Genomic DNA, 21,722 nt, shown 5'->3' on the forward strand with positions numbered 1-21,722 from the left:
AAGGGGGCCAACGACCGTGTCGGTTACGCCAATATGACCCCACAAATGTCTCTGCTCGTAATGTGATTAAAAGTTAAGTTTTTTTTTTAATAGTTGTTAAAGTAATCCAATAAATAGGAGAATTTTAGTTCGTATGTCCCATTTTAGGACATGTTCAATAAATCTGGAATACCTGTCAAGTCATTGCTATCATTTGCTTAAAGCAAGACATTGTAATGATAAAGCATTCTTGTTAAACACAACAACCAATTATCGCCCAAGCCGTCTCCTATATGAGGAGCTGTACTGAGAATGTTAACGTTTTTTATTTTTGCATGCACGAATTATATTTACGAAGTACATTGGGTTTTCTAGAATTATAATAATTATTTCTGTGGTTTCAAACATTAAGTTCAAATCAGCATCCCAATAATTTGTCAACACGGATAAACTTTTACGCCCCCACCCCCACCCCCCCCAAAAAAAATAAAACCCCACAAGGTACTTTATAATATTTTGCCACAACATACTACAAGATTAAGTCTTGTTACTCATTCTTAGCTCCGTTATGATGTCTGACTTGAACATAACCTCATTTTGAAAGCTATGTCAACTCAAAGGCTGCGGACAGAATGAATCACCCAATGGGAAAAGCCCCGACACGCCCAATAAATCTACTCCTTTATTCGTGACGAAAGAAGCTCTTCGCAAACGATGCTCACTTGTGGAACATTAGCAAGGGCCAGGATGGAAGCGGGGGAGAAAAAAATGACAGGTTCTTTCAAGCAACTTATTAAGCGCCTAACGACTTCCATGAGCGGCGCGCGGCCGAGGCAGCTACGTGCCGCGCTGCAGTCAATCATAGGGTATTCCGTGCTCACTCAACGGTGGGGAGCGTGGAGACGCGGCGTCTGCTTCGAAGGGGGCCTCCCGTGGTTTGCGTCAAAAGTGACTCAGCCTGGACAGAATCCAGAGTGATTGAAGAGAGAGAGGGTGAGATTTGGAAAGGGGGATAAACCTCAGTACTGTAAGCAAATGTGTGGTGAACTCATAAAGTTACATTGATGCGGTACCGGGATGTTGCTCGAGCTGATGGCACATGTGTGTAGCACTGATTTCTACACCAGATCAAAGAGTCACATTTTCAGAAGGGGAGAAAGGGCAAGGACGCACTGGTGTGCCCAGGACTTATTGTAGAATCTTGGGTTCTATCCGACCGTTGAGTAACGGAGAATTCATAGTCTTCAGCGTTGATTTTCACTACGTCTCTGGATTAACTTAAAAAAAGAAACATACCTTTTGCACTCTAAGGTTCACAACCTTTGGCCCAGAAAAAGAAAACAAAAAACAAAAAAACAAAAGTGCTGATCACTTTGACTGAAACTTTGAAACTCAGGAAACCATGATGACACAACACAACTCAGCGATCCCCCTAAAGACCCCAAGCCCCACACACTAAGGTGGGACAGTTTGTTCTTCCTGGACCCTCCGTATTTCATCTGATTCCATGTTTATCCGAGGGTCCGTACCCTCCGGTAAGTGGAACCAGCTGCACCTGCGGGTAAAGTGTTCTAGGGTTTTTGCCCGGACATGGAGACCATATGTTTCTATCCTCTTTGCTCATGCGTCAACGGGCCCAGGGGGAGGGGTACCGCAAATCGGAATTGATGCAATAAGTCAGTCCTGTTCTACTCTGCAGTGGGGGAGGAGGGCGGGGAAAATGCAGAAGCTATAATCCTGACTGAAAATTGGTGGGGTTACGGGAACCATGATTTCAGAAACAGAAAGTTATCCGTTTTCCTTAATAAAATAAGAGTCTCAGACCTGGGCCACATTGCATAGCGCTGCTTTGCAGCCGATGTTGTGCTAACAGAGCCTCCGTCAACTTCATAGAGACTGTAAGCAGCAAGCACAGCAAAAGCACGCTTAACCCCAGAGGAATAAATTGCTTATAAATCAGTGACGTAACAATAGAAATCTCTATGCATGCGCAACCGTTACCACATGCACGCCACCCATTAAATAGTGCTTACGCTCAGCATGATTGTCCGCTATGGTAAGCACAACTTTTCTGCTAACTGTTAAGAAGCGTTATGAAATTGGGCCCTGTATTCACATAGGCAGAGGCTATAAGTATGGGAACAAAGAATTGTTATTTTGCGTATTGTTGGCATTTTTCTAGTAATGTGTAATAAGTTACTGACATTGGTCAGGTGGCAAAAGGCAGTGGTTATAGCCACCTTGATCAACCCCTACATCTGCCCCCATGGTCTTCCCTTATACATGATACTCACCACAGTGACCTTTGGCCCCTGGGGTAGATGTTGTGAGATCTGAACCGGCCCCTGACGATCCGAGCCAGTGAAGACAACCTTTCCGGTCATGCCGTGGAATTGGGTTTTAGAAAGATGAACCATAAAAGATCTGCAAGATCAAACAAGTTTTATGAGAGTTGAAACAAGAAATTGACTGGAGCCGGGCTTTAACCTAGACGCGAACTCAGGGTTGCTGTTCCGGTGCACAACCGTACTGAGCTATCCAGCTTTGTTTGCGGTTCCCCATTCTGTCAGTGTCTTTGTTCAAGGGGCGCTAGTCAGCAGCCAAGCCATATGCCATGTAGCCAGGGATCACGCCCAAAGTCACGATGCTAGCAACATTAGCAATGCTCTTGAATGAGTAGGTTACACGACACTACTGTTCGTGCATGGGTTTACTCAATAATAACCTATGAAACCCAGGGTTTGCTGAAAGCATTTTTATGCCTCCAAAACTAATTGCCAGATAAAAAAATTGATTTCAGATGAATTTCCATCATTACTTGCATGTACAAAATAACCAATTCAACTTTTTTTTCCCACTTTCTTTTAACTTCTGCTTTTACTCTTTATTCATTTTTAGTTTAATTTAATTTTGTCTGTTTTATCTATTTGTTTGTTGGGTCGTCTGTTTGCTAGTTTGTTTTTTAATCAGCAATGGTTAATTTTCCTGTTGATTAAAAAATGTATATTTGTTTAATTTTAATTGAAATTTTAAATATGTATATTTGTACATTTTTATGACACCTGTAAATGACAGCTCTCTGTATTTAAATAAATCAATGAAAAAACAATAAATGAAAGAGCAAATCTAACAACATATATTTCAATTTTTTATTTTTATTTTAATATTTGGGTGTTTTTATCTACCTGTTCCATATAATATATATTTCGAAGGGCAGATATTTTAACGACCTGAGCAAACAGTGCAATAACATAACGTCAGAGTAGGGAAAGCCAAATATCACATGTACAACACCCACATGCAAACAGCCAATGAATATTTCAAGCTTTAAGAAGGGTAAATTTGTCACAATACTTACGATGTGTCCCTGTTCTGTCTGGACACACTGAGTGCACCTGGGCTTTCCTGTAGCAGAGTCTCATATGCCGACGCGAAGGCCCACACCGCATCATACGCATAGGCTGCAAAGTCTGAAGCCTGTTTACCCTAAAAAGAAATTCACAAAAAATTTTAACTTCGTTTTACACAGCGGTGGATCCAGGATTAATCAAACATTCATTAATACTTAAGACAGTTTACCCATTCCTTATGGTCGAGAGCCTGTCACATGGGTGGTTTTAAACGATTGGTAAAACACCGGCTGGCTGGTTTTATAAACACCTTGATGGTGTCAGATGAAATTTGGACTCCTATGAAATCGGGTCCCTTTTACCCTTTTGTTGGTTGAATGTTCACAATCTTCACTTAGGCATGCGCAATACTACCAATTTCATAGAGTCCTAAATTCACACCGCACTGCCTTGCCGCGTTCTGCGCCACATCGCGCAGTATGCGCCACACGCGCACCAATCTCCATATAAGGAGATTTTTAGAACTACTCGTAAGAGGCACATACCATAACATAGCTAGAGGATTGTTAAAAAAAAAACATGAAGTAAACTTGTTGAACAAAATATTTGGCAATTTATAATTTTGCACTTGTTTTGACTTTTTCACCCTGGCAAAGGTATTTTATGAATTAGAATAAATATGTGCTTGGCTGGTGTTAAACAAATACGTTTAAAACCGGATTGGGGGCTGGCCGTTGATAGTGTCCCTTGCCTAAGGCCATTATACACGTCCAGGCCCCAAGCCGGATTTGACCGTAATTGTAAAAGAAAATGGCCAAGCACATATTTATTCCCTTATTAAGGCACATAATTTTGCATTTACATCTGTCTGAACCAACCAAATGCTAATGTTACAGTGCTGTAATTTGCTTTAAAATATTTCGAGTAGGCATACATGAGACTGCGATAAAAACATTTTCAATTTTATTTTTTTGAAACTATTAAGTAATACCTGCTGATCCACCATCATCTGGTATTTGGCCTGCCACTGGGCAGCTGTATCCCCGCCAATAATGCGTTCTCCACCCCGAGCAACGTGCATTCGCGACAGACTCATGTAACCAGCCACGGCGAGGGCCATCTCGTGGGTTCTGCAGGGCACCGACTCGGGCCATTCCTGCTGATCACTGTTGTAAAAGTCGGTGTCCCACCAGTGGTCTGGATAGAGTGATGGCAGAAACCACTGGTACCCATCGTATCCCGTCACATCCTGAAAAACATTGTTGTTGCAAGATGAAAATGTATCGCTGCTTTTGGCAAGGATATTTTTTGTAACACTGAAAATGAACGACCTTAGGTACATGTAAATGAAATTGATCCCAGAGGTACAAATGAACATACTGATTTGCTGCAACCTTCTATATAAATTTTAGGGATTGGTTGACTTTTTCAAAAATACTAGTTCAAAGAATTAAACTTTGTGACAAAATATTCCAAAGAGTAGCAACTGTTTCCAAAGCCCTGTGACTCTAAATAACTGCAACTTCATGGGGGGGGGGATGCACATATTTGTCATTTCATCTTCACATTGGTCAAAACTCTGGTTCATAGTGATCTGCATTTCACATTGTCCAATAAATGTTTCATTTGAATGATGAAAAACAGAAATCATTGTCAACAACTAGACATAAATTTTATCCCTAACTTCTTAAGCATTTTTTGCTTACACGGATTTAAATATATAGTCCATCATTTGTAATTTGTGCATTTTGTTCGTTTGAAGCAACAAAAGTGTTCAAAATCTAATGAAGGATACTGAACAACTAACCTGATGAACTTTCAGCTCAGCTTCAGCTGTATATTCCGAAAAAAAACAGCATTCTAGGATCTCAATTTCAAATCAAAAGTTGCTGAATCATGTTTTGAATTGTTTTTAATTGCAGCTATACGCGATGTCGCGCACTGATCCGACGAATTATAGCAACCGCACGCACCTGTGCATCGTGCCAATGCTTGCGCGCGCTGTGCCGAATAACAAAACGAACTACTAATTTTAATTAAGACGCACTGTTGGAAAGGCCTTCTCGTTGATTACTTCAAAATGATAGCTTGCCAGAAAGATTAATTTCACAGGGAGTTTAGTCCACTCACTATCTTTCAACCAAGTATGTTTTTCAACAATAATACGCCAGTTACTTTTTCGAATGGTTGCAAATGATGGACTATAGCTTTAATTCCTTGCTTCCAGAAACAAACAAAAATTGACTAACCTGTTTGAATGCTTCACACAGCAGCACTCTGGCCGCCGCGTCTGAAAACAATCCAATGATGAGACTGGTTCGCTGCTTCTTGATGTCCTCAAAGAAGAGGGCTGGATTGAGGGGCAAAGGGTTGGAGAAACTTTGCGAGGAGACCAGACTGATTCCTTGCTCCTCTAGGATGGTCTCGGTGGCTATAATCACTTCCAGGCTGGAGACTTCGCTGTCTGATAACGTGGCGTATCGCTTCCAGTTGTAGTGTTGGAATAATTTGGCCAAGGCATAGCTGGGGAGAAAGGATCCAACATTGGTTACAGAATTGAACTATCGCGGTAGAATCGCGTCAACGCAGCTCATGCAATAGTGTCGATTTACATGATATACAAATGGACGCGGAGTGCGCAAAATCTGAGACAAACAAAACTTAGTGTACAAATATTCCATAGGGTTGTCTGAGGGGCGTTGGTAACTCGCAAACGGCGATAGGTCAATGAGAGAATCGAACAGACTGATCTGTCGATCCCCAACACTGTTCCTCTAGGATGGTCTCGGTGGCTATAATCACTTCCTTAATTTGAAAACACTATCAGTGGATGGAGTACTGCCATGTACAACTTAGGTTCAGCATGCTGAAACCTGAGTCTGTGTACCGACAGCAGCAAAGTATTCTGGCAATTATGACTTGTGTACTAAAAGCTACGATAGCGGACATTATAGCAGAAAGGCCATTTCATACTTGACATGGATGCGAATCTGGTGAAAATTTGGCGTAACAAAACATACACAGCAAAATATTACTGGAGCTAGATAGTATTGTGGCAATTATGACATGATTCAAGGACACTGCGATAACTGGCATAACAGCAGTAAGGCCGTTTCATACTTGTGGGTGGATGAAAATGTGAAGGTATCACACAGTGAAATACACTGGAATTTGAATAGTGTTAAACTTTTGCAAACTCACAGAGCAAATTAAATGTACCTGCATCTTGCGGTTAATCACAAATTTACATTGCATTTGTTTTCAAGTTTGAACCAATCTTAATGCTCAAAGGTATTTTTGCAATGGTCAGATATGGTCAATTTAATGGTCATTATTGCCAAAGTAGGTAGTGAGGACACTGCTGGACAGGGTCGACAAGATTGTGACTACAGACCAGGACAGGAACCAAGAATGCAAACATGTCAAATCGGCTCTCACAGCTAACGGTTACAAGGACTGGATGCACAAGATCCCGAAACCCAAGAAACCGAAAACTCAAACCACCAACTCCAAATACCGAAGAAACATCAGTGTTTCCTTAACCTACCGTACATCAAGGGACTTTCGGAAAAACTCACTAACATTTTCCAAGACCATGGCGTCAGAACATACCATAAACCGATCAACACCATCAGATTGTTTTTGGTTCACCCCAAAGATAAGATTCCACATCAAAACAAATGTGGTGTTATCTACAGGATAGAATGTCCCAATTGCCCTAAAACATATGTGGGTGAGACGAGCAGATCGCTAGGCACAAGGTTCAAAGACCATTCCAACCTGAAGTTACCCCCTTTAACAGCGGTCGGTGAACACATCAAAGATCACCAACACTCCATCAGCTTGGAAAATGTCCAAGTCATTACCAGGGAGGACCAGTTCTTGAAGAGGAAAATACGTGAAGCAATCGAAATCAGGACACAAAAGCCATCCCTTAACAGAGACATCGGATACGACCTACCAGCCATCTACGATGACCTGCTGGTTTCTGATTGCCCAAAAGGTGGTCACATGACTTGAGTGATTTAAGTCACAACGCTGAATGAAGATGTCGTGATGACATCGAAATCTACGTCGCTGCAATATTTTTGATTCCAAAAAGGTATCTGAATAGTTCTTATCAACGTGATGGAATCCAACAATAGTACACAGCTGTTATTGCCAAAGTGTTAAAAAAAACTCACCACAATCATAAATTTCATCTCTCATGATATATGACAAATCCTCCTTTTTTTTTGCATGAATGTCAAATTTCAATACATTTTTGCACAGTTTGCTACCATTAGGTGATGTGACGTGGCATAACTATTGTACTTTTTCTCTCGCAAGTTCCAGTGAACTCTCCCACTAATAGCTGGCATCTGCTGACTCTCACAAGATCAATATTATATTGGTGCTGACTTCCAATAATTCATGACATCTGTGGCCAGGTCCAAGAAATTGGTGTAACGCGCACGGGCGACGCCACTGTGGAGTTCAACTCGTATCATCGCTTGAGGGTTTAGTGTGTTAGTGTGAGTCATCGCGCTTTGTGAGCTGTCTTCTCTGACGGCAGTTTGGGGTTCCATCACTAAACACAAGTCGGTCCCTCCTTAATTCACAGTGTTCGGAGAACGCATGGGAAGTTCTCTCAGCCGACCACGAGAAAGTTGGCTGCAGATTAATGCGCACCACGTGTGGCTAGAAACACTTCCAAGATACTTAGACAAAGGCTCTGTAAAATCGGCCGGGGCAGAGTTCAGTAACCCCCTACTGCCGTCGCTTGCCGTTACGACTCACATCGGTAAAGGGCAAGATTACATAGGCTGACGGTGACAAACGAGTTTTAGATGTGATCCAGACACCCGTGTGTCACACCCACTTTGCCAGGGGTGGACAACTCCAGGCAAATGCGCAGTACAGACAATGTCGGACATTTCTCGTCATATGACTACACATAAGGAACGTGGCTTGAATTTTCTTTCATTTCCAGTCAGTCAATGGAGTTTATTAAAAGAACATTTTGATGAGAGACATGTATGAGAGAAAGTACATATACAAAGTACACGGACACCATCTTGTCAACTTTGAGTGTCATGCTGCCGGCTGAAAATTGCTAAAACGAACCATCACTATCAATGTTTTACTGTACCTGCAATAGTATGCCCCAATAAGTAGCTGTAGTTAATGAATACTTATATACAGTTAATGAATACTTATATACAAGCATGCATTTCTTCCTTTAACATTTTTCTTGAAGGGTTCATGAGATTAATTTTACTGAGGAACAGATTTTTTGCATTTTTCTACTCCTCTTAAATGTATGAAAACTATTTGACATCCCTTTTTGGTTAATTTTATTGAAAGTGCACTTAAGCTTGTTTAAACATTTAAAATTTCCCATGCCTTTCCGGACAACTGAGGGCGCTGTTGCTGTGATGTCATTTCAGGAACACACTGTTCAGTTCAGGGGTTTTATGTTCAAATTGTGAACCCAAAAAATTGCTCATTGAAAACTTTTGAGAGAAAAGGTTGCTCATTTGGCTTACTGCCATGTACTGACACAACAAATCCTCAAAGAAAAGAAAATTTGCGACATCAAAAACATCCAAAATTCTGGCAACTTTTTCTGCCTGAAATGACATCACACTTTTGCTTATAAATATGGAAATTTGAATTAGCATCAAAACAAAAAAAGGCACTAAAATACCCTTGACAATGGAAAAACGACACTAGCCTCCAATTCGTCCTGCTTTCTGAGAATGCGTACTGAGGCAAGCAAAGCTGTATTACCAGAAGCAGAGAAATTAAACTACATAGATTAACATGCCTAAACATGAGCTTGAGCATGGAGATTACTTTTGGTGAATCACAAGTTTTAGAATATTTACACTTTGAAAACATTTCGTTGCCACAATCTCCATGAAATGGAAGAGAGGTGCTGTAAAATTACAGAAATCGGGTCCTGCTCATCACCACCTATCAAATGACCACATAAAAATGGAACAAGGTATGACATCATCAATGTACAGTCATCAAGCTGACCGCAATTTCCACCAAACTGTCCCCCGGCCTCCGCAGCGGTTTAGGTATCATCATAAACCTAGATTTGGTCAGCCCCATAGGGATTTAAGACTCACTGCAGATGAGCGGCCCCCTAAAAAAAACCTGACGACCGCTTCAGCCAGCGATTGATTTAATCATTGAATAAGTAATTGTACAGTAATAAGATAATAACTGAATGACTAATATCAGTAATTGAATTGTACATATTAATATTAAAATCTGGTTATAGGGTCACTTTCTGATTCATTTCAATAATAAATTTATTTGAAGTAGATCAGTTTTTGTTCAATGAAAATACACACACTTCACTCCTCAAGATTACAAGAGCCAACAAGAGTCTTTAAAAACTGAACTTTTCAGTTCCAACTATTAAAATTGTTTAAACCCACAATTTTGTTTTTAAACTGAAAAGCCATCTCATTAAATGATAATGCTACCAAAGAGTTCCTGGAATTACAGTTTTCTGTAACTTTCCCAAATTTGTTTAACTAAAAAAAGAAAACAACTAACGATCACTGCAATTATTTCATGAAATTGAACCTTAAACCTCCCCTCCATGATCATTATATTGTCATGTTAGGAAACCAATAGAAAATTAAAAAAATTGAATCAAAACTATTTGTCGTTTAGTAAAGATAGAAATATGAACGAGCAAGAAATTTAATATCTGATTTTCCCCTTCACAAAAGTACATAGTTTCATAAGCATTGTATACTTAGTTCCGTCTGAGAGACCACAAATGTGATGCGATCAAGCTACATGAGGCGATTGTCGGGAATTTTCATTTGGAGATTCAGGCCAAAATAGGGCCACTTCATCACATCTCTTGGTGTTCCGACTTCCATAATTTTTGAACTAAAGATGGTATATCAGCATGCGGTTTTCAAAGCAGTAATGCTGAGATTGTGCTCTTTTCAAATCTGTAATAAAAAAAAAATTGACCAGGGTCGACAAACGACTCATTTAGTTTGATAACATCACAAATAGTAAAACTGAAAGAACTGCTGACAAGCCAAGCTGTCATCAAAATCATCCTTCAAGAATACTTTCAAAAAAAGTCCGAAGAAAACTTTGAGAATCCTTCTCGGTGACCGGTCACTGTCGGTCCAGACAAGAGTTATTTTTAGTGGTAAAATTTAAAACAGGTACATGTGAATCAGCCCAGATGGCGATGGGAAACTCTATCCTTATCCAGCCGTCCATCACATCTGCCTGGGGGAGGGGTTACGTGGGCTTTGCCGATATTTCCTGCATGGAAACGATGGAATGCCTACAGGCATCTGCTCCTAATGTAATTAAGATGCCAAGTTTATTTAGTGCAAGAACGTCCAACAAACCACAAATGGAAACTGACTTGGATCACTTTTTGATCACTATAATGTTGAAGGAAAAAAAAGTGACAAGTGTGAGATTTGAACCTTATGGGCTCCGTACGCCAGTGTGGGCATACTGTACTGGTTCGCGTGCAAAGTACGCACGACTTCCTGAATGTGCCAAAGCTGTTAGCCACAGCATCTTTTCATGAGCCTGAGGCGTCATCGGCGCGCAAGTGCGTTCAAATTTAACTTGCGATGGTCTCCCAGACTAATTCCCGCCCCCAATAACTTTGGATACATTCTAAGTCCGCAGTTGATGGACCGGGAACCAGTCTAGGTCTCCCCCAACTCTCCTTTTCTGGCCATTGAAGGGGTACTTGTGCACGGATCCATACCTTCATGAACATGTTGAGAGTAATTACACTGTTGGCAGAGCGTAAAGACTGTTCTCTGGAGATCGCGAGTTCATATCCCACACCCAGTCATTTTCTTTGTTCAACGTTACATTGATATTGCAACACTGGATGACTTAGTTTAAAAAAAATATGAGTAAATTTCTTTAGTATTTGCTTGCGGGATAAGCGCATGAATATCAGATTGTACTTTCTGACCAATCACTTACAGCTAGCTACTTGAGTGGGGCACATCCCATTCACACACATACTTCTTCCGTAGTTGTTGATTGTGGGGACTATGCACGAGTTGTCCCATGATACTATGGGGACCGAAGACGCTGTGGGGACAGCAGAAAGTCCCCATAACTCAGTCCTAATGTGCTTACCAATAAAAACTTCCCCATAATACAGTGACGGCCGCCAACACTGGTTCAGGTGCATACGAGCTGGAGTACGTACACACGGAAAATTTTCATCAGAATTGTGCAATCCTGTAACGTCACCAGGAGAGAGGCTGTCTACAACTCCACATGCATATCTCTCTTTATCAACACGGACGGTGTTTGTGAGTTTATTGAGCAAAATGGTTCTGTTAAAATGTTTTGAATTGTTTTTGGTGATAACTTACGCATCTTCTGCTGCACTGGGTATCATACGGGCGAAGTAGGGGTACAGATTCTGATTGGACAGAACAGGTGAATCGGCACCGTAGCTTATCAAGACTGTCTTGAAGAGGGCTGCAATGGATGCGACGATTTTACTGTCCTCTGACTGCATCGGACCAATCACACCTGTGAGATAAAGTCATGTGACAGTGAGAGGATAAAGCATTAATGTATTCTGCTCTGTTTAAATCACAGGTGAAATGGCAAACTCACATTAAGAGTGTGTCTGGAGGTTTGAAACCACCCACTCAAAGTTGAAGGTAGCTTTTATATCTTTTTAAGGGCATTTTTGTTTTAAACCTTGGATTACGGAGTTTTTGGGTGCCTGTCGGGTGGCGAGTGGAAAAAAAAAAAAAAAAATCCTTACAGCGCGCTCTTAACAGCGTGGCCAGTATTTGGACAGGGTAGAAATGTCGTCACTCAGTTTTACTGCACAAAACTTATCAAAATTTGCCCGGAAAAATTAAAAGTAACAATTATATTAAGCCCCCCCCCAAAAAAAAAAAAAAAAATTGCACGAACACTTGCTTGTAATTACTCTTCGGAATGCAAATCATTAAGTTTTTCAATTAGTTTTTTTTTGGTAATCAAAAGTGGATTTTTAAATTTGTTAGTGATTTCCGATTTTTTTTTCGGTGGCGGATCCGTAATCCAAGTAATTAAACAAAAATGGCCTTATCCACCTTGGACCGGAGAGATGGCTCCCTGAACACCTAATAATTATACTCCTTATGCGGCTGATCATTGTGTACGCATTACCTATGTGTAGTTGCATGTGCATAACGATCAGTGCCTCCAAGCATCAAACAAAAGACTTGTGCTTTAGAAGCTCTTCATAAAAATCACGCTGCTATTGTGATTCATAGCCAAGGTTGGACTCGCGCACTTCCAGGACACAATAGATTAACATGCCATGAAGAAAAAAAATTGAGAACAATTGAGAAGGACAGTCATAGGAAGATCACAGGGGCACCATATGTAGGCCAGGCTTACAGGGTGGATTCCACAGGTGCACGACACGTGTCTTGACTTACGCAGTCATCCTTGACTGTCCTTAAACGAGTTCAACGGGAGGAAATTGGGATTTCTTCGGCAAATCCTGAAGACATTTGGTAGCAATTGAGACAATGGCATTGAAGCCGGGGAATAGAAAAAAAGGGCGTCGGCCTGGATTAATTCAGGGGGAGGAGGTTGTTAATGTTGAGTGATTGTGTAATTTCCTGAAAGTGCACCAGAGATGCTACAGGTGTGTGGTGTGTGGTGTATTGTGACTTGCAGTGGATGGATTAGTAGTATACTCAACCTGTGACCCACTTCTTGGAGCTACAGGCAGAAAATACTGCTAAGCAAAATATATGTGCTGAGAAAGACCAAACTTATAACCAGCCACAAGCAATATAACCTTGTTTTTGTGTGTCGGTTTGTTGGGGTTGTTGGGGTGTTTGTTTACTTGTTTGCGACTGGAGGATTTGTGACAACTATAAATCTGGGATAGTACTTCAATACTAACAGTACCTTTTTTTTGGGGGGGGGGGTTAGATGGTGGAGAAAATGTCCTCCATGAGAGGCGTAATAGATATCTCTCAAATGACATCACTGCCTACAGATTGTCACGTGTATCGGCACTTTGGGAGTCACATTTCCGTGACGTGCATTGGCTGCGCCGTATTTTGAAGGAATTTCTATCAACATGCGTGGTGTTTAGAAAATTTCGCACACTGCGCGCACACCTACCTGATGGCGTCGAATACGCCGTTGTTATTTGCCTACAAAGATGGGTGTCTATGAGAGGGGTCTAGTATTCCGATATTCACCTTGAAGGCTAAATACCCTCTCATTCTGACAAAGGAAGTGAAAATGCACACTGAATTCAAACCAATGTGAAACACCACTCCTAACCTGTGATTGGTTTGGTCTTATCGTCTTGAAGCCTGAGGTATGACGCCACAGCGTCGCTACCATCTGAGCCATCCACTACCAGCTCAAGCTCGTGCGACGTTAAGACATCACTGTCGGAATTCACTGCATCAACGGCTAGCTTGGCTCCGATCCCGATGCCACTGAAGGCTGGTATGTGGTCCGGAAACAGACCACCGAGATAGATCTTCTTCTTGGGGTTTAACTGGTCTGTTGAGGAAGTGACACATTTTTTCAAACTTCAAAAGAACAAAAACAAATTGACGTCAGAAGGGTGCATTCCAAGTCCTTCTTTAACAGTATTTTTCTCTTCTTGTGTTTATACCATGGTGTCGGTGACATACCACTGGCATCTTCACTGCACTGATATACTAGACAATCTAATTAAAAATCAGGTGATATCAAATTTTAACACAGGTAAAGGGAACAATTCCATTTTGGAAACGTTGTGGTCCAATGGTTACGGTGTTCGATTCATGTGCTGTGGTACGTGGGTTAGAACCCTGGCGGGGAACATGGTGCTTGTGCTCTCGGGCAAGACACTTTACTACAATTACTGAGCACCACCCTGGAGTATATATCTATTGGTACCTGTGAAGGTAGAGACCGAATTGTGCTGATATCAAGCTGCTGCAGAAAAACATTGTCTCTTTCCTGATGAACAGGGATAATAATTGTAAAGTGAAACCTTAGGTAAAAGGCGCTATTTAACCACCACATTTGGGTGGGAGAAGATATGAATAAGTTAGCGAAAAAAAGGTGCCCTATCGTTCGGCACTCTAGCAAATAAATGAGAATGGGCCTCACGTTTTACAGAATAACATATCCTTTCATAAGTTCTCTTTGTATTTTGTTAAAGTAATTGTTTAGAGTTGAGGCGTGGACTGTATACACATTTTGCTGCTTGCTGTATATTGAAGTAAGATTACAAAACTGTACTAACTTGCTACCCATTCATTCCAAACAGCGGGGTTGTTCTTCAGCCAGTCGCAGGCAAACTCCTGCATGTCACCGTCATTCCGGTAGTACCTCCCAAGGATCGCCAGCATCTCAAAGTCGCTGAAGCTCATCTCGGTGATCATCCTGTCCAAGTCGGGGCAGCTGTAAGCCAGCGGCAGCCATGACAGCTTGCTGACAGGGTAGGCGCGGAAATCGCAGCCTGAGTTTGAGTCGGAGTGGCTGCCCTCGATGCAGGTGGGGAAGGAGACGCGGTTGAAGAGGCCGGAAGACGTCAGGGTGTGGGGGCTCCAGCTCAGGAAGAGGGTGGGAAGGTAGGCCTGGGCACGGGAGGTGACGTAGGACTCATACTCCGGACCGATCCAGGCCACCATGACAGGGAGGCGGAGACTGGCAATCTGACCAATCAGCATGTCAAATGACGTGTCTATACAAACATAGAAACAAAAGATATATGTGGTAATCTGGGAAGCCTAATCACACTTTGCGAAGACAAAAGAATGATCCAAAAGATTGAATGTGGTAACTGTTAAGCATATTCACTGGTGGGAATAGTCAGCAACGACCAACAACAAAATGGAAATAAACAATGGACTACCAGTAGATTCTTACTCCCATCCCAATTTCTACTTTTAATAAATCATGAAATAGAGACCTTCACTTTACAACTGATTTCGGATTTCATCATAAACAACTCTGTTGTGTGCAGTTGTGTAAGAATTTGTATTACAAATTTTGCAAATAAACTTAAAATAAGCACCAAGCCTTTCAAAGGCAAGGAAACCACAATCAATGAAACTAAGAACGTCAGCGTACTTGTGACTGATGTTTGTAAATCATAAGCAGACTAGTCATCACAGAGAGGTCACAAATTGACCGACAAATCCCCCACGCGGACCACACTCCTCTATCCCAAATTTCAAGAGCCAGTATCCAAAACCGACGGTGACACAAATCGGTCACTACGCACCGTGGGATGCGACCTAGCAACCCGTGGCGACCAGTTCACCGTCGCCGATTTCTTCGGGGAACAAGATAGCAACGAGGACATCAACACAGGAAGAATCACAAGTTTTCTTGTTGATCCGAGTGGACACCATCGGTGACCTCGCCAATTAGTGTGATACCTAATCCTTATCGGGTTGGACCATCACCGTCCCAAGGCGCGTGTATTCCAAAATGCTTAATCATTATGAAGGGCAGATTACTCCCAAACCGACGTTTGCTAATCCTTTCGAAGTCAGAGAATATAACCTCATTGTCAAAAGTGGACTTTGCGTCAAGACTCTTTAGTTGGGACTGATAGCCTGACTATCTTCTGAAACATGCACTAGGCTCTATCTTATTTCCCGGTTTTAAGTGGTGAGCAGCCGTGTAAATCAGGCAAACACACACGTGTGTTTCCCTTTTTTTGTTGTATAAACATGAATTCCTAAATAAGTGTCACTGGCACTGCAATATTGAGTTGTACAGAGATTGCATTCATTTGTTTTTACAACACAGAAAAATATTCCAAGAAAAAATTCCAAGAAACTCTAAGAATAAGATAAGGATGGAATTGCAAAAATGAAACGTGAGTAGATTCAATGGAAGAGGTCTTACAGATATTTGTCTGCTTAATTCTTACGAATAAAAAGAGAAAAATCAGCTCTTCGTTTTGATGTATCACTACAGTAGCGAGTCCAGGGGTGCCACACTGGCAGTGACCGAAATTTTCTCAAATAAGGCCATTTTTCACCCAAAAGAGCCTTTTGGCCCCCGGCACACCCACCGTCGCCCCGACTGTAACCTCTTTGGATCCACCCTTTCACTGAATTTGATATTCTTAATGAAGATGGGACAGTCACTGAAAACTTACATTTTGAGTGTACATTTTGAGTGTGCAAGATTTGGTTAAGAGCTTGTAACTCTAATGTAGATCTGGCTACTTCTGACCCGTTTAGCTGGGTTGGGTCGCATTTCTGGACAGAACTTTTGTCACTACATGCACGTCACAAAAAAAACACCACAAACCTGGATAACCAGCAACAAGCGTAGCACACTCCGCCGTCTGTGAGGTGCCATTCATGCCCTGGCAATCAGAAGGAATGTACATTCCCCGGACGCACCCCACTCTCTCGCAGTAATACCTGGTCTCCTTGCCTTGTGGCTTCCCAGATGAGACCGTGGAGGGTTTGACGACAACAAGCCCTCGTAGTTCAGACATCGGGATGAGGAGCTGTTGGATTAGCGTCGGGGAGTGCAGGCTCTTCCAGTGATCGGCAATGAGCTGGTGCTGCTCCCACATCTGGGCCACCAAAGTCTGGGAGATGAACCAGCCGTACCTGTCCAAGTTCAGTGGGAAAAAAAACAGAAGAGAAAAAAACTTCATATAGGAGGGATCAGAGAAGAATTTCAGCACTGCTTTATGATGCTTAAATCTGGTATATTGATGAGAGAAATACTGGTACCAAGCCTCAATGCCTTTGATTGACAATTCTTCCGTAACATTCCCGTCATCCTGCACTGTGGTTGGACTATGTCAAAAACCAACTAATGTTGTACAAAGTAGACGAGTCCATCACAAGTCTACATGTAGGTCACAAGTAAATCACAAGTCAATATTTTATTCACAACTCCGGTCATGGGAGTAACATACGGGAGATGAACAACATTTGTCACACTTCATTTGAATTGCTTGCGACTTAATTTGGGATTGATTTATTTCTGTTTGACTTGTGTGGACTCTTTCTGGACTCGTTTACAACACTGACAACTGAATATCGCCAACATGCCCTTGACACAAAGGGTAGCTTGATGTCATACATCCATAACCACAAAGCCATCAAAGCCAATCTTGAAGTTAAAATGGGTTCCTAAAGGAAACAGACCGAGAAGAAGCAATTACATGGCAAAACACTGTAACAAGAAACCTGGACAGTGAGGGTACAAACTGGGAAGATGCATGCATGCTTTGTGGAGACCTGGGACAGTGGAAAGCTTTCTCTGCCTCGTGTACGTGTCAGTAGATAAAGTAGAACTTATGCCTAAGTTACACTAAAAAGAAACAGGAAAATTAACTATATCTAAACTGCTGCAGACTGCTCAATGACTGGATTGACCTGAAATATACAAGTCAGAAAATGTATCTTCCTGATATTTTATCCTTCGCAAGGCCTTCTTTAGGGGCAAAAAGAAACAGGCCAGAATTGCACTGTGATGATGATGATCCGATCCGGTTGCTTATCTTTTCTTTACAAGAAAATATGCCCCGTTTACAAGCTCCATCAGGACAAATGTACACCTATGCCTTGGGGACTTTTTTATCAATAGCTCACATTAACTCCATTACCGTGTGGAAATGACTCTTTATTACTAACTACACACAGCAACAGACAGCAAGCCGTGTCGACTTCTCCAAAAATAACAAGTTTGACCAAAAAACCCAAGTCGATGTGAGTCACTGATGATTGCGGCCAAAAAAAAAGAAGAAAGACACATGTACATGTAAGTAGCTTATTAATCGGAGCCACTGTGGCTAAAGGGGATAATACAAATTAAACGACATCCAAATACAAATAGATTAAGCTGTGGAGTCATTTTGAACTAAATTATTATAACATTCGGTATTTTGTGATCAAAATTACCCCAGCACTTGCTGCTGGGGTAATTTTTTTAAGAGTGGATTTTTTTTTCCTCAACGCAGGGCCTCACGGATCTCAAGGTGGGAATAACGGTAATTTCCAGGAAGCTAAAGAACTTCCTCTAATTTGTCTTCCCAACAGCTCCACTAAGTCTGTCAGTTACGCATGTGGAATGGGGACTTTACACACAGTGCAAAAAACTGTGATTATTATTGGAATTGGCAGATCCACGTGCATGTACGTGCAAATGAGCCATGAAGAAGGGAACTGTGTCATCCTGCAACTGCTGAGATTCTCTCAAGGGCTGCATGATGTGACTTGGTGAGGAGCACTGAACCATATAAACCATTTGGGCTCAGCATCAGACTAGGGGGAACCCAAAAAGTGATGGCAGGGATTTTTTTATTTAGAACGCAGGACGTGGAAATTATAGGCAACAGGGTATGGGGTTGATGTTTCCCCCACTGTAATCACGGAGGGATAATATACATTTCCTACATTTCCATCCTGTTCACACATTGGAATGCATCTCCTCCAATTGAAATGGTGGTCTAATTCATGCACATGGCAGATCTACAACAGAACATGAAGAATATCCTCTTACAATTTGTACATGTACATTGAAAATTGCTATGACAGTATGAAAAATACTCAAATGAGACCGCAGCCATGCATGCCCCCAAAGACTGTCTGGTTTTAAGTCATTAAACTACAAGAGGAGTGGAGACTGTTTGCACATCGATGCTAATCATTGCCTTTTCCTCTGCAAATTCGTGTAATATTAAAAGATAGTTAAGAAAAAGGGGGAAAAGAGCATCTCTTTTCTGTAGCATCAAATAGGTCCATATTCCCCATTTGAGTTTGCAACGGCCCGCTGGCTGCCCCCACCCCCAACCCCCAAAAAGTGGTTCTTGATCCACAAGTGGAGAAACCTTGGTAAATAAGGGAATAAATATGTGTTTGCCCGTTTTAAACAAGTACGTTTAGCTAGGGCCCTGGAATGTGCATTCGGCGACCAGGCCCCTTGCCGGTTTTTAACGTACTTGTTTAATACCGGCCAAGCACATATTTATTCCCATTCATTAATACCTTTCGGTCAAAAAGTCCAAACAAGTCAAAAACTGAACATTTTCAAAGATTTTGTTCAACAGTTTTACTTCATGTTTTGTGAAACACCCGACTAGCTATGTTTATGATATGTGCCTTGCATGAGTAGTAGTAACAATCTCCTTATATGGAGATTGGTACCTGCATGGCGCGTACTGCGCGATATTGCACAGAACGCAGTGGTGCCGGTATAAGGTGAATTTGGGACTATGAAATACGGATCTCATGAAAGTGACTGGTCCCGTGTGAGGGTTCAACCCCAAAAAGAGTATAGGACCTAAGTGACCAGATTTCACAGCGGAAAAAAAGTGTTTAAAGCCCGAGTCCATCATTTGCAGCTATCCAAAAAAGTAACTGGCGTAATTATTGTTGAAAAACATACTGGTTGAAAGATAGTAAGGGGACTAAACTCCCTGTGAAATGATCCTTTCTGGCAAGCTCTCATTTTGAAGAAATCAACGAAAGAAGGCATTTCCAACGGTGCGTCTTAAGAAGCACCGTAGGAAAATTTAAATTAGTAGTTCGTTTTGTTATTCGGCGCAGCGCGCACAAGCATTGGAACGACGCACAGGCGCGCGCGGTTGCTATAATTCGTCAGATCAGTGCGCGACATCGCGTAAAGCTGCAATTCAAAACAATTCGAAACATGATTTAGCAACTTTTGATTTGAAATTGAGATCCTAGAATGCTGTTTTTCTCGGAATATAAAGCTGAAGCTGAGCTGAAACTTCATCAAGTAAGTTGTTCGGTATCCTTCATTAGATTTTGAACACTTTTGTTGCTTCAAACGAACAAAATGCACTAATAACAAATGATGGACTATAGCTTTAAAACCAGTTGGTGTTTTATCAGGTGTTTAAAAAGTGACCCATGTGAAGGGCTCTCAATGAATAGGAATAGGTAAACTAGCTGTCTTAATGAATCCTTACTGAAAAGTGCTGAAAAGCTCTACTACTGTACATGGGTAAAATGTACGGCCTACTTGCCAGAAAATATTGATACAGTGTTGACACTGTTTTTTTTACAACATTTTTTGAAAGTGTTTGTGACTAATCTGCAGTTGTAGGCAAGCATCATGTCCCTTTATCGGATCATTGACAGCCTAATATCGCATGCATTCATCTTCGGTTGATGACAAACTTCCTTCAAACTTAGAGTCAGCTGTAACCGTTTTGAAAGTAGCCAAGTGTTTCTCAAACACCTGCAGATTTTGATGCTGCCATAAAGTGATTAGTTTTGCCGCCTTATTTCCTGCTGATTGCTCATGTAATCAATTTTTTTTAACTCTTCATGTACATGTATGTAAATTGGCCTTTCAGCTATAGGCGCCTGCCTAAATCAGCCCAAATTGATCCAACACTTCACAAAATTGGGACACACATTTAGGTAATTTCGGCTAGGCTGAGCAATCGTGACTTGAAAATGAAAACAAAGTGCAAAATGGAGCCGAAGACGTGGATTTTAATGGGCACTGTGGAGTCTACTCATGAACACCAGTGACGGAACCCATCACAGCATTTTCTCATCGGCTTGCCTACACATTTCTCTTTTCCAAACAAGATTTTCCAATAACTTTTGGTAGATTGTTTTGTGGGAAAATTTTAAACGTTTAATTATTGGGTTTTGGACTTCACAAGCAAAATGTTAAAAACACCTTATTTGTGTAAGGACACAATACTGGCAACCAAAAGTGGGACATTAGATCTGAAGAAAGATGAAAGCTGCATGCTGTTAGTTTTCTCTTCAATTGTTGGAAAAAACATCGCTTTGAGTGGAAAACAACACTGCAAAGATAATAATTGTAGGCCAAATATTTTTCACTACAATGCAGATTATAATGGTATTTTTAGACAGTTTTTGTAAACTATACCGGTACATGGTGTCCACTTTGCACTTAAGTGCATTCCTCTGCAAGTATCCAACAAGGCAAGTGTGGGCTTTTTGTAGTCTTGTCAAGGTACCATATCCATTTCTTATGAGAATCAAATTGTGGAAAAAAGCTTGAGGAGAATTTGCTTCACTAATAAGTGGACACTGTACATGTAACTACAGTATAACGTTAAGTGGACGCTGTAACTAACATTAAACTGTGCTGTGATAATTAAAAAAGTAAAACAATAGCAAATGCATTTGGCAATAGGAGCATCTAACTTAACTGTTCTTGTCAAGTAATGTTATTGACATTTTCAAGCTGCCTGCAGTTTCGGAGAAAATTAAATTAAGTTCAACATTAGTTACAATGTCCACTTAACTTAGTTAAGGTGTCCACTTATTAGTGAAAAACCTACTTCTTGTCCAGCTTTTTTCCGCAATTTGATTTTAATAAGAAATGGATACCTTGACAAGACTGCAAGAAGCCCACAATTGC

The 21,722-nt window shown here is 41.3% G+C and overlaps 1 protein-coding gene across 2 annotated transcripts in view; it reads right to left on the bottom strand.

Annotated features, from left to right (window-relative positions):
- LOC119739188 overlaps window positions 1–21,722 on the bottom strand; it is a 59,574-nt gene that overhangs the window by 9,681 nt on the left and 28,171 nt on the right. For both annotated transcript variants that reach the window (XM_038214021.1, XM_038214022.1), the window contains 8 exons: window positions 16,638–16,948; window positions 14,611–15,051; window positions 13,650–13,877; window positions 11,714–11,876; window positions 5,579–5,852; window positions 4,321–4,578; window positions 3,338–3,465; window positions 2,274–2,403 (listed from right to left, as the gene is read on the bottom strand). In XM_038214021.1, coding sequence (XP_038069949.1) covers window positions 2,274–2,403; window positions 3,338–3,465; window positions 4,321–4,578; window positions 5,579–5,852; window positions 11,714–11,876; window positions 13,650–13,877; window positions 14,611–15,051; window positions 16,638–16,948 — 1,933 coding nt within the window. The remainder of the gene's footprint in view (window positions 1–2,273; window positions 2,404–3,337; window positions 3,466–4,320; window positions 4,579–5,578; window positions 5,853–11,713; window positions 11,877–13,649; window positions 13,878–14,610; window positions 15,052–16,637; window positions 16,949–21,722) is intronic.

Source organism: Patiria miniata, unplaced genomic scaffold (genome assembly GCF_015706575.1).
Source record: "Patiria miniata isolate m_02_andy unplaced genomic scaffold, ASM1570657v1 HiC_scaffold_30, whole genome shotgun sequence".
NCBI lineage: Eukaryota > Metazoa > Echinodermata > Asteroidea > Valvatida > Asterinidae > Patiria > Patiria miniata.